We start from the raw sequence: 14,584 nt of genomic DNA, 5'->3' as shown, positions 1-14,584 counted from the left end.
AGTTTAGAACTCGGTAGTGAGTGTAGCAACTGAGGAAAGACGATTTTTATGTGCTTCAGCACTTGGCGGTTCCGTTCTGTGAGCTTGTGTAGCCTGCCATTTCGCAGCTGAGCTGTTGTTGCTCCTAGATGTTTTCACTTCACAATAACAGCACTTACCGTTGAACGGAGCAGCTCTAGCAAGGGAATTTTGACGAACTGACTTGTTGGAAAGGTGGCATCCTATGACAGTGCCACGTTGAAAGTCACTGAGCTCTTCAGTATGGCCCATTCTACTGCCAATGTTTGTCTATGGAGATTGCATGGCTGTGTGCTTGATTATATATACCTGTCAGCAATGGGTGTGGCTGAAACAGCCGAATCCACTAATTAGAAGGGATGTCCGCATACTTTTGGTCAAGTAGTTTGTTTGTGTGTGCGTGTGTGTGTGTGTGTGTGTGTGTGTGTGTGTGTGTGTGTGTGTGTGTGTGTGTATGCTTTGTGTATAGTGTAGGTAATTCCCATTTTAGTTTTATAGTTATATATGACCAGGTTTTTTATAACAGTGTTTATACGCATGTTCTCAACAGGTCTTTTTTGTAATCGTACCTTCAATGAATTCGCCTGTTGGCCAGATGGCGATGCTGGCTTCCTGATAAACGTCTCGTGTCCGTGGTACCTACCATGGTACAGCACAGGTTAGATTTCACACCACTGCAGTAATTGTATTAACTAGGGCATGCCCGTACTATATCTATATCTAAAATTATATCCCCCCCTCTATTTACATGAAATGGTTTGGTTCATGAAATGTTTTGGTCCATTCGCAACGCCAAAGCGAACGGCGAACGCTTTACATGAAATGGTTTGGTGCATGAAATGTTTTGGTCCATTCGCAACGCCAAAGCGAACGGCGAACGGCTTGCGAGTACAGTGACAATCCCCCCGGGGTTTTTATTAGTTTTAAAACATAGTTTAACGCCAACATAGCGCCAACATAGTTTGCAAACGTGAAATAAATGAATACGCTCTCAAATGTGCCATCCGAGGCAGAGTGTGTCCTCCACGTTCGGCACACGCGATCGTTCGCTGCTCTCTGATTGGTTGAATCGTTTTTTGGACATAGCTCGGTAAGTACTTGTCCGATTAATATGAAACCTTGAAAAGGCACATCCTCGGGTCCCCAGCAATATACCTGGCAAGTTAAAAGTATATCGGACCCGTGGTTGTCGAGAAACAGCGGTCACAGACAAACAAACGTACAGACGTACAGACGTACAGACAGAGATTACTGGAATTATAGATAGATGCTCAATGTCCACGTCAGCTCTGACCACTGCGAAAACGACTTATTTTACATTATTGCCATTTAATAATTTATTACTGTAAAGTAATAACAATGTAGTGTTTGGGAGGTCATTTATCTCCTTAATAAGCGTCATTTGTTCAGTCAAAGTACCCAGTATGTTAATTTACCTGATGCTCCATCTTACCTCTGCAGTACATGACGGAGTGGTGTATCAGCGGTGTGGCGTGGATGGAAACTGGGTCTTGGATGCAGATGGATTGCCTTGGATGGATGCCCAGCAGTGCAGTGATAACCAGACAGAGCTTGAATATGTGAGTGAATCGAGGGTCCGACATACCAAGTTTCCCAGAGCCACAAGGCCCTGATAACACAGGGTCTTTAATCTGTAAGGTACACGGTATATGTCGTACCACATTCTATCTCCATTACATTCACCTCATTGTCGGCCATAAACTTAATTTTAAATATTAACGTCAATTCAAAAATATAACTCCACTTGATTTGGTATAAACTGCAACTTGTACCACATTATGAAGCATCCTTTCCCAATATTCTCATTTAAAAACTAGAACAGGAACTCGGGAGAGCGGATACCTCCAGCAGGCTGAGCAGTTTATGTTTTGTATCCCACTGATAGGCCGGATCTGGATTCGGACCTCAACCAACATCGAATCGGCTTGTTGTTCTCACTTACCCAACCTCTCCACCACGTTTCGTCTGAATCCGGCCAAAACTTTTTGAGATATCCTGCTATATAGGGCCTACCGTTTTTGCCCCTATCTTCCAATGGTGAAGAATCACTTGTAAAAAATTCTCAGATCCAGATCCGGATCCAGGTCTTCATCAAAATCTAACCATTTCTTTCTTGTCAAACACCCAACCTCTCCACCAAATTTGGTCCAAATCCATCTACAACTTTGTTAGATATCCTGCTCACAGACAGACAAACAGACAAACAGAGAAACACACAGGGGTGAAAACACAACCTCCATCCACCTCTGGTTTCAGAAGTAATGAGTCTTTTCCTGAGTGTTCACCCTGTCTGTCTTTTTGTCTGTTGTCTGTCTGTGAGCAGGATATCTCAAAACGTTATGCACGGATTTGGACGAAACTTGGTGGACATGTTGAATGTGTGACAAGGACAAATTGGTTCGATGTTGGTGACGATCCGGATCCGGATATGAGAATTAATTTTTAATTATTAAAGTGATTCTTCACCATTTAGAGATGGGGGCAAAAACGATTTATAGCATGGTATTTCAAAAAGTTGTGGACGGATTTGGATTAAACTTGGTGGACCGGTTGGGCGTATGACAAGGACGAATTGATTTGATTTTGGTGAAGATCTGGATACTGATCTGGATACGAGAATTTTTTTTTGTGTTCTTCACCATTGACAGATGATACCAAAACCATATATAAATATATACATATATATATACATATATACAGTATGTATTGTATATGTATATATACATGTATATACCTAAATAATGCAAAAATCTCCCTTTCTCTTTCTCTGTTTATATGTGTTCTAGTGTTCTATGCACGGCCACATCCTTTAAGTTACAAACTCCAAATTTAGGGTACAAATACAACTTTGTGTGGGGCTATGTGGCCGCGGCCTCACGCAGGGGTGTGGGGGACCAGGAGGAGGGGGGGGGGGGGGGGGGTGTAAATAAATAGTGTAAATGTGTACCGTGTACCGCCACCTTGTGGTGGCAGAGGGTATTACAATATCCCTTTTTGTCCTCCGTCGCACAACGGAGCGAAAGGGAGACTGTGGTTTTCCCCTCCATCCATGTGTGCGTCCGTCCGTGCGTCCGTCCATGCGTGCGTGTGTCCGTCTGTCCGTGCGTGCGTGCATGCGTAAGCGAAGGACCGAATTCTAATTTGGTGTGTGGGTGAAACCCACGTCAAAATCCAAGATGGCCACCGCCATGTATGTCTCAACCTTGTGAGCGGAATATCTTGAAAAATAAGCGAAGTACTAACTTCTAATCTGGTATGTGGGTGTATCTAGGCATAAGGAAGAACGCTATTGAAAATTGGGTCGCCACGTCAAAATCCAAGATGGCCGCCTTGCGTCTTCCACTTTGTCAACTCACATCACTTCACCGACGGGGTACCTAGGCGTAACGCTTGTTTACCTGGACAACGCTGAGGTTAAAGCACTCTTCACACGGATAAATTTGTCCTCCTTCCCTCCCCTTTCCCTCCAGTGGTCAAAGCAGATGTGTAAAGTCTGTATTTTGTAAAGTCATGTCCCATACTTACATGATGTATGGTGACAAAGCCATATTTAATAATTTCAACATTCCATCTATATCTAGAAACACAAGCGGCATTAAACCTTTAACATGGCTGGCAATGATCCGGACATACTCGAGTTGTCGCCCAACTGTGCAAGAAGTTTTTATTTTTTTGGTATTCAAAGTTGAGGCCTGTGGAAGACAAATGTATCAGTATATTGGACAACATAACAAGAAGAACATCATGGAAAGGGGAGAAACACACCAACAGCAGAGTAGAGGGACACTTTGTGGAAAAATTGGAATGGGGGAGGAATGAGATCAAAGGGAGGGAGAAGAGGACACAGGTGGTGAACAATCTGGACACAAGCTCAAACACAGAAAGGGGTGGGGATGAAACAGGTGGTCGTTCTCTACATGACTACCTCCCTTTTAATGGTCTGAACTGCTGTCAGGAATCGTTCCAGATTCCAATTATTGGAGGGCATCCTTAATACCATGCATCGATCCCTTTATCTATCCGAAATGATGGTCCATTAATTATTGGTCCACTGTTGGGAGCTTCTCTGAAATTGGGGGCTTGTGAAGGGGGTACCCAGCTGCGGTACCCACCAAGGTAGTCGGGCAAATTGTCAGGAACACAGGTGACCACACACTGCAATCTTGTTGCTTGGATAGTCGAGCAGCAGCTTATCGATTGCAGTTAAGCTCAATTTAGCAAACACATTAATCCTGCAAGTGGCAAAAATGGGGAATTAGAGCAATTTAGGGTGCAACGTCTATCCAGAATAGCAATGTTGCGGGTCTGAGCAGGGTGTTTGAGGAGTAGACAAGGAGATAATGTGGGGAAAACCAATCGTTTTGTCATTTTGAGATGATTAATAGGTCTCATTGTAACAACAGAAATCGCAGTATAAAAATTACAAAATAATATTTGTAATATCATCGGAGATAACAGTGAAGGGGAAATGGTTTGTTATGCACTAAATGTTCTTTTCTGCCCACAGGTTAAGACCCAGCGGTTCATGGAGTCATTCCGAATAATGTACACAGTTGGTTATTCACTCTCACTGGCTGCCCTGATTCTCGCCCTCATCTTGTTCCTTGCCTTCAGGTATGGCATGTGATGTAATAAAAAAGGTACACACACACACAAAGACTCTCACACACACACACACACACACACACACACACACACAGAGAAACACACAGAAACACACACACATATACACACATACACGCACACACACACAGGGACTCACACACACACACACACACACACACATACATACATACACGCACACACACACACACACACATAAACACACATACATACACGCACACACACACACACACACACAGGGACTCACACACACACGCACGCACACACACACAGAAACACACACACACACACAAACAAAACACACACCCACACACACACATACACGCACACACACAGGGACTCACACACACAAACACACACACACACACACACACAGGGACTCACACACACACACACAGAGAAACACACACACAAACAGACACACACACACACACACAGGGACTCACACACACACGCACACACACAAACACACACAAACACATACACGCACAGACACACAGGGACTCGCTCACACACACACACACACACACACACACACACAGGGACTCACACACAAACACAAACACACACACACAAACACACACACACACACACACAAACACACACACACACACATCCATGCACACACAGGGACTCACACACAAACACACACACATACATGCACACACAGGGATTCACAAACACACACACATGCACACACACACACACACACAAACACACACACATGCACGACACACACTGAAGGAGGTGGATACTTTGAGACCTAGTGGGTCTCGGTTCCATCTCCGGAAACACACCTGCATGTGGAGATAGCGGCTGACAACAACTTTCACACACACATACACACACATATACACATATACAATAATGTGTATATATATATATATATCATGCGGAATCGATATCTGCAATATTAAAGGTAAATGTTAGACGTTTTTTAAAATATCATCCACACAAAAGTACACAGACAGATGATCATTCAGTCTGACGGAGCTCATTTTAAAATTGTCGGAGGGGCAGAGGACAAAAAACGAGGTTTTGGACAAAAAATATCCTGAAAGAATATGGGAGAGAACCATGTTGTTTCTCATGATTGTGGCGTGTAATTGTTTCCTCCGGTTGTGTTGTGCACAGGCGCCTGCACTGTACACGCACCTACATCCACATGAATCTATTCGCATCATTCGCTCTGCGTGCCCTCTCCGTGCTGACCAAGGACGTGCTGCACGAGAAACGATGGAATATGGACCCGGAGACAACTGACTGGGGAAGCCTGCTGAGCCATCAGGTGGTTGCAGTTGGTTATGGATTTAAGGGGGATGGGGCAACAATGGGCTTTGCATGAAATGTCAACTGGAGATGAGAGTGATGAGTAAGATTCGACTTTTTCCATTCAGTTGGTAGTATTATAAGATCCATCCCAATGTTCCCTGAAGACATTAAATGTCAAGCATAATGTGCGGACTGACGTCTCATAAGACCAGACCAAACCAGGGAGGATCCGGTGGACTTGATCGATAAAGAAAGTGCAGCCTCTGTTTATTGCACTTCCTGCACAAGATGATTGGCACCCCCATACAAGTCAAGGAATCATAGCGGAGCAGTATCAGAGAGTGGTACAAGGGGTTTAAGGAGACTGGGAGTTGTCAGAAGCAGAACAGAAAAGTTCCGGGCGACCAATCACAAGTGCAGCAGACGTTGAACGAGTTTCGTAAATCATTTCAACAAAGTTACAGAAAATCAATCCGACGCGCATCCAGAGAACTGGGACTACCAACCACCGCTGTACACAGGATTTTGTATAAAAGACTAAAGCTTTATGTCTATAAAGTGCAGATTCTGCAGGAACTCAAACCTACAGGAACTTAAACCAAATGAGGGAACCAAACGCAAGGCCTTGGAAATGCTCAGTCGCATAGAGGATGACGAAGATTACCTGAAACGATCATGTTCACAGACGAAGCTTGCTTTCAGGTATTGGGAAAGGTGAACCGGCACAATGTGACGATCTGGGGCTATGAAAGTCCCCACGTGGTCATTGAACACATACGCGACAGTCCAAAGGTCAATGTGTGGTGTGACCTTCTCCATGACCACTTGGTCGGTCCGTTTTCCTTTGCGCAGGATACAATGACCTCAACAATTTACATGCACATGTTGGAAGGATTCACCTTTTGAAGATCTGCAACCCGATATCATTTTTCAACAGGACGGTGCTCCCCTTGATTGGGCCTTAGTCGTTCGAACCATCCTGAATGAAAAATTTCCAGGTCAATGGATTGGCCAAGACGGACCAACCACCTGGCCCCCACGCACGGTCACCAGACATAACCCTCCTTGATGTTTTTCTGTGGGGGTTTGTCAAAGGTGTTGTCTACAACACCAAAGGAGCAAACCTGCAGGATCCTCGTTCTCGGATCACAGCTACCTGAGCACTGGTGGACGCAAACATGCTGAGTAGAACATGGCAAGAACTCGTGTACCACCTTGATGTCCTGTGCACGACAAACAGAGCTCACATTGAAGAGTATTGATGGTGTGCACAAAACTTTATGAGTTTCTGTATCATATAAACAAACCTAAGGGTATCGTTGTACCTTTTGTTCTTCCAAATATATTAACAACCAAAGTTGTTCAGATATTTTTGGAACACCCCATATTATCATTTCACATTTTCATACCACGCACACCATGAAATTATTAACACCTTCAACGAGGGGAAATTCAATCTGACATCTCAAACCATTCTGTTTGGCAGACTGGAAAATAGTCTTAATCGTGAAGGCCTGCTGTCAAAATGTCCTCGCCACAAGAACACCTCGTTACGTGATATCAGATAGAATGCATCTGGTGGATACTTCACGTGTTTAACACTGCTTCCTCTACCCCAGGCTGCGGTTGGTTGTCGGGCAGCACAGGCCTTCATGCAATATGGCATCGGTGCAAACTACCACTGGGCTCTCGTTGAGGGAATGTTCTTGCATTCCTTGCTCCTTGTGCCATCCTTTTCTGGGGAGGCTTATCTTCGCCATTATCTGGCTCTTGGCTGGGGTGAGTTATTGTTGCATCAGAAACCAATGTAAAAAAAAAAGGAAAAAAAAAAAGGTCGAGCCCCGGCTGAGTCACACCAAAGAATTTAAAAACGGTATGTGCTGCTTCCGTTGACGCTCAGCATTTAAAAAGGATAGAGCACGGACAAACAACCATAGGTTGGTAATAATAGCGCAGGCTTTGATGTGCCAAATCGCCTCCTCCTGCATCGAAGTTCCTTGTAAGGGAACATATTATTATTGTATAGATTCACATTCCAGCTCTACGTATTCATTCCAGCTCTATAGACAGACCTTAGACGTATGCACGTTCTAATAGGTCTACTAGATTTGCTGGCTCTGAACAAAATTCGAAACAGCTTGATCTTGTCACCCAACCAACTCAAATCCACATAGTTTTGTCGTAACTCATCCCCAACTTTTTGACATCACATGATATATATAGTTTTTGGCTCTATCTATCAATTTTAGAAATCAGGCCTATGTTGACCTTTTGACCTCAAAATAATTGGTGGTTCTATCTACCCATCCCAACTCTCTCTTCCTCATATGTGGTGATATCAATTGTCACCATGCCAGTTGGCTGGGTGTGGGTACCTTTCTCACCAGCCATGGCTCTTCAGCAAAGGACTTCTGTGACTCACTGGGACTGAAACAATCTGTCAATTTCCCGACCCGGATCTCAGTCAACGGAGCATCTTCTCTTCTGGATTTGGTTATGACAAACTTCCCTGAAAATGTCTGCTGCTCTTCTTCTGCTCCAATCGGCTCATCTGATCATGTGCTTGTCAAAGTGGACATCTCTCTGACCATTCTCAGAGAGCCTCCTCAGCGTCGACAAGTCTGGCATTTCACTCAGGCCAACTGGCACGGTCTTCAAGCAGCCATCAATCATCTGGACTGGTCTCCCATCTCTACCGCCTCTGACATCAACTCATCCTGGGAATTCTTTCAAAGTAAATTGCTCTCTCTCATGCACAGATTTATCCCATCTCGTCTTCAGTTGTCATACCCTTCCTCCCGTCCATGGTACACGGAATCTTGTGGTGAGGCTGTTGCCCTGAAACAACTTGCTTTCGTCTCCTGGAAAGCAAATCCAACGGAAGGAAATCTCATTTCCTTTCACAAAGCCCGAAACAAGTGTGTGTCCACCCTCAGGAGAGCCAGGAAACAATATCTCACCGTTCTCAAGACCGAACTCTCTTATCTGTCTCCCTCTTCCAAATCCTGGTGGCGTCTGGTCAAATCTGTTTCTGGTGTTTGTTCCCCCTCCATCCCCTCCCTCACCTCAAACGGCTTAACGGCTGACTCCGCACGTGAAAAAGCTGAATGCCTCAACTCTGTGTTTGCCTCTAAATCTTGTGTCCCAAACCCATCCCTCTCTGTACCCACCGTACCCAGTCGTACCCAGCTGCTCCTGGACTCTGTGTCCTTTCCTCCTGACAAGGTGGAAAGGTTTCTGTCAACCCTCGACTCTGATTCTGCAACTGGTCCTGACGGCATCAGCCCATGGGTCCTAAAATCATGTGCTTCCGCTCTTTCACTCCCTCTTTCAGCTCTTCAGCTCTTCACCCTCTCTTTTGCTCAAGGTCATCTTCCATCTGCTTGGAAATCTGCCAATATCACCGCTTTGCACAAAAAAGGTGCAAAAACAGATCCCAGCAACTACAGACCAATCAGCCTTCTCCCAATTATCAGCAAAGTCATGGAATCCATCATTGCTTCAGATATGAAATCTTTCCTCTTCTCCAATGGCTTGATCTCTGATCATCAATTTGGTTTCAGACCTGGTCACTCTACTCTGGACATGCTGATTCTGCTTTCTCAACAATGGATGGAGGTCCTCAACGCCAAACAGGAAATTAGAGCTGTCTCCCTTGACATTTCACGTGCCTTTCTATACGGTCTGGCACCCTGCTCTGCTCACCAAACTCTCCTCCTTTGGTATCCATGGAAATCTCCATGCATGGCTGGCGGACTTCCTCTCTGGTCATAGTCAACGTGTGGCCCTGAATGGGTTTCTCTCATCTCCTCTTCTCTCTCATCTCTCATCTCATCTCCTCTCATCTCCTGAATGGGTTCAGGCTGGAGTTCCCCAAGGTAGTGTTCTGGGCCCTGTGCTTTTTCTGGTCTTCATCAATGATCTCTCTGACTCTCTTGAAAATCCTCTCTATCTCTTTGCTGACGACTCTACTCTCTGTCGCTCCATTCCTCATCCCTCAGATTGGCGGTCTGCAGCCTCCTCACTCTCTGCAGACCTGGACAAAATCACAGACTGGGCAAACAAATGGAACATGTCTTTCAATCCTGATAAATCTCACACTCTTACGATGTCTCTCCGAAAAGACCGACTGGAAAACCCTCCCACCCACTTTCTGAATAATCCTCTCCAAGAAGTTCTGTCACTCAAGCTTTTGGGTCTCACTATTTGCCATGATCTTTCCTGGGAAAACCACATTTCAAATCTGGCCTCCAAAGCCAGTCGCCGACTTGGCATCCTCCGTCGTGCGAAGCCCTTCCTTGGCACACCTGAGCTCCTCACCACATACAAGGCTTTCATCCACAGCTCAATGGAATACTGCTCTCCCCTCTGGGCTGGTGCTCCTGCCTCACACCTAGCTCGTCTTCACGCTGTTGAAACCAAAGCATTCAGAATCATTGGAATCTCCCGCGATGAAGCTAACTCCAAGGGCCTCTCACTCACTCACCGCAGGCAGGTTGGTGGTCTTTCCGTCTTCTACCGACTCCTCTCTGGCCTTGCCCCCCCAGCTCTCTCTGGGCTCTGTCCCGCAAATATTCCTACAGGTCGCACAAGATCTGCCTGCAACCCTCTTATGGTCAAACTGCCAAAATCAAGACTCTCTGCTCACCTTCACTCATTCATTCCTCTTTTCTCCCGCCTCTGGAACAAACTCCCTCACTCTCTTCAATCCCACTCCACCCTCCAGGTCTTTAAAACAGCTGTTCACCACCATCTCTTATCTTCCCCCATCCAAAACCTTGATCTTTTCTACCCCCGCTAATTTCACCCCAATTCCACTTTTTTGAAATACCAACTTCTGTCCTGGAAGTCCTTGGTGTCCTTGTGTTTTATACTTCTCCCTCCCCCCCCCCCCCCCCTTCCCACGCCTCCTCCCCCCAAGCCCTCTCCCTTCCACACATCTCCCTGCTCTCAAATGTTGTGTATGTGTGCTTCCCCTTCTCTCCCCATCTTGTTTTCCGCTCCCTCTTTTTATATATTTTGTTTGTCTGGTTGATTTGTTTGTGAAGTAAATGTTAGCTCTTTCACGAGCCTCGATTCAGTATACAAAAAAAAAAAAAAAAAAAACATGCAGTATTTCTGAGGCTGGAGAGTAATGGCCAAGAAGGATTTGTAGAAAGTGGATGACATAATATACAGCCATGTCATGTAGACCAGATGCATTTCATAAAATTGTACTTTGAATTCTCAAAGTGTCTCCTCTATAAGATTGATCCCCATTCCTTCTAACAGGAACTCCGTTGCTGTTCATCGTGCCCTGGATCTTCATCAAACTGTACAAGGAGAATACAGAGTAAGGAATTCTGAGATCTGATATCCAACTTAAGGAAGTCGGACTCTTTCCCATCAACACGTGATTTTCATTTCCTGATAAAATGTAAAAGCACAAGTTTGCACAGTTTGGTAAATTATTTCTGGTGCTATCATTTTGTTACAATTGGCATTCTTCTTCACATCATCATCAGCATCAAAATCATCATCAGCTTCATTGCCATCATCATCATCATCATCATCATCATCAGCTTCATCATCACCATCATCAGCATCATCATAATCATCATCAGCTTCATCATCAGCATCATGTTCATCATAATCATCATCAGCAGCATCATCTTCATCTTAATCAGCATCAGCATCATCACCATCATCATCATAATCATAATCATAATCATCATCAGCATCACCTTCATCTTAATCAGCATCAGCATCGTCTTCATCATAATCATCATCATCATCATCTTCATCTTAATCAGTATCATCATCTTAATGAGCATCAGCATCACCTTCATCATAGTCATAATCATCAGCAGCAGCATCATCAGAAGCAGAATCAGAATCAGCTTCATCATCATCAACATCAGCAGCAGCAGCAGCATCATCATGATGTACCATGCTGAAGCAGTTTCTTAGCTTGGGTTACAATCCTGGATGAGTCGCCACTCCGACCTAATGAGTGACTTTCAAAATGAGGCATGAATGTTAACGAGGCCTTTTGTTCTTGCGCTGTGTGTACGTTTTCAGCGACACGCTTTTACTAATCGGGCATTTTCTGTACATCAGTAAATCAAAGTCTTTTTGTAACATAATTTTCAGGATTTAAATGAAAAAGCATGGCAATTTCAAAATGTTTAACCATAATTGTTGTGTTCCTGGACTACAAATCAGACTCATGGAAATCATCATACTAAAATACGGAATTTGGTGTGTGTCTGTCTGACAATTTTTGACCGCGATACATTCGATCGTTACTTATCCACTCTTCATGCCCAAACTCGACAGGAGGACTAAGGGTCAAATGATGCAGGTTGTAGCGATTTAACTTCCCCACTAACACGAGGGGTTTCCCCTCCACTGGGGGTTGGGTGTTGAGGTGTATGTCCGTGTTAAGATACCTTTATCATGGCGTTTTCCCAACGCTGCTTCTAATAACAAAAGTAACAAGAAAGAGCAATCCTCGCCGATTGCAGACCAGAGATTGCAGACCCTCGCCTGGACATGTTTTAGTGGTTTTTAAAGCTTTTGTGTTGAAACAAATATGGCGGCTGATGACATCATCGTGACCGATGACATCATCGTTAAAAAAAATTCTCCAATTTATCCCTAGGTGACACTCAAGAAATTTCATCTTGATCGGATGAAGTTTTGTACTTGTCGAATTATGACATCAAAATGGAGGCACCTATGACATCATCATTAACATATTTTATTCCCCATGGAGAGTTCTTTACAATGAGCCATGTCTCAATTTTTTTATGCAGTGCTTTCGGAGATATAGAGGTGCAAAGTTTTTTGGTTTTTCCAAAATGGTGCCCGTACCACATGACCTATGACCCCATAGTCTATAGCAATTAAAGGCAATATCCGTCCATCCATCCGTCTCCTCCATAACTCCAAAACCATGAAACCTAGCAGTCCCAAACTTTTCATGCATACACCTGAACCTCCAGCATATTTCAATGATGAAAACTGGGTGTTTGGGTGTGTTATAACACCCTTTTTGAAGATGATTAACGACGTGCTCAAAAGAAAAAACCAGAAAAAGCCTTACCAATATGGTGGGCCGCCATCTTGGTCAGCCCACTGCACCTCGCTGGGTTCTTAAGCCGCCATTTTGTTTCGGCCTACTCAAATGTGCCTTGCCTTAGAAACATGATTGATTATCACATAATTGAAGCATATCATCAAAATTTGCATTTAGTTATATGAGGAATGGATGCTGTAGACTAAATAAATGTCCAAATGTTGAGTGAAATCTGATAAAATTTACCATATCTTGTGATTTTATAAGTAAGTGTATAGATTCATTTATTTAAGCGAGGCTGTGATTCTCATTCTGGGGTTAGTTTTTTATTTATTTTACTTAATAATAATCATTACATAATTGAAGCGTATCATCAAAATCTGGATTCGGATATGAGGATTCGATGCTGTAGACTAAATAAATGTCCAAATTTGTAGTGAAATCTGACAAAATTTACCATTTCTAGCGATATTTAAAATAAGTGTATGAACCACCTTTAGAGGCCATTTTTCCCCGCAAAGCGGGGGTTGGCCTTTTTTGGGCACCATGGTCCCCTTTTTGAAGCAATGTTTTACGGCCGGATGCCCTTCCTACCGCCAACCCTGTTGGCCGCCTCTTGCGACACACAGGGAATTACCAGTGAACTAGTACTCAATTTGCCGACCTCGGAAGGATGACAGGCTGAGTTATAACTAAGTGTATATTTTAGGAGTTGCGGATGACGAGAAGACGAGGCCATATCTAGGTTGTTCAAAGCTCCTTTATTCCAACGGACTGCGTACGCGAACGGAACTCATACAGCTTTTATAGCGCCAACACCCTCTTCGGAGGGCGTGGCTTCAACAACCGCGCGTACGTCACGCCCACATCATCAAAAGCCCCACTGGCCCGTGCACGTGGATTATGTCCCAATAAGGTAACCGCTACATGCGCCCCACCAGAATGCACTCACACGGGCATGCATGTAGTTCGCGGGCGCACTTGGCAGTGCCGAGCAGGCTCGAGCAGTGCTCGGCCTCGGTGCACGCGAAAAAACGCCGCCGTGGGGTTGAGCCAACCGAGGGGGCTGGTCAAGGCCTCAGGGGAGGCTGCTGAGGTTCCTCGCGGGCCTCCCGAGGTTGCAGAGTAGGAGTAGCAGTTGCGTGAGTTGCAGCTTTCTACACGCGAGCTGTAGCTGTAGTTGTAGAGTTTTCGTGAGTTGTAGTTGTAGTATGTAGTTGCGCGAAGGTGATGAGCAGCAGTGCTCGTTGGGGAAGGCTCACCACTCTGGTCACAGAGGAGGTGCTTGGCCGTAGTGCATGTGAAGGCTATGAGCAGCAGCGCACGTTGGAGAAGGCTCACCACTCTGGTCGCAGAGGAGGTGCTTGACCGTAGTGCGCGCGAATGCTTCGAGCAGCAGCGCACGTTGGAGAAGGCTCACCACTCTGGTTGCAGAGGAGGTGCTTGGCCGTAGTGCGCGTGGAGGCTACGGGCAGCAGTGCACGTTGGGGAAGGCTCACCACTCTGGTCGCAGAGGAGGAGCTGAGCGCAGACACGACCCAACAATACGCCGTGTCGCCCGCGGAAATGTTCCGAAGGGCGAACTGGGCC

The 14,584-nt window shown here is 45.0% G+C and overlaps 1 protein-coding gene across 2 annotated transcripts in view; it reads left to right on the top strand.

The window, feature by feature from the left end:
* LOC137434343 (glucagon receptor) overlaps positions 1 to 14,584 on the top strand; it is a 156,167-nt gene that overhangs the window by 130,318 nt on the left and 11,265 nt on the right. For both annotated transcript variants that reach the window (XM_078785448.1, XM_068127252.2), the window contains exons 5-10: positions 569 to 676; positions 1,480 to 1,598; positions 4,547 to 4,653; positions 5,797 to 5,950; positions 7,554 to 7,713; positions 11,206 to 11,266. In XM_078785448.1, coding sequence (XP_078641574.1) covers positions 569 to 676; positions 1,480 to 1,598; positions 4,547 to 4,653; positions 5,797 to 5,950; positions 7,554 to 7,713; positions 11,206 to 11,266 — 709 coding nt within the window. The remainder of the gene's footprint in view (positions 1 to 568; positions 677 to 1,479; positions 1,599 to 4,546; positions 4,654 to 5,796; positions 5,951 to 7,553; positions 7,714 to 11,205; positions 11,267 to 14,584) is intronic.

Source organism: Myxine glutinosa, chromosome 10, assembly GCF_964187855.1.
Source record: "Myxine glutinosa chromosome 10, kmMyxGlut1.1, whole genome shotgun sequence".
Lineage (NCBI taxonomy): Eukaryota > Metazoa > Chordata > Myxini > Myxiniformes > Myxinidae > Myxine > Myxine glutinosa.
Note: the sequence above shows the minus strand (reverse complement) of the source record. Positions and strands in the feature narration are given on the sequence as shown.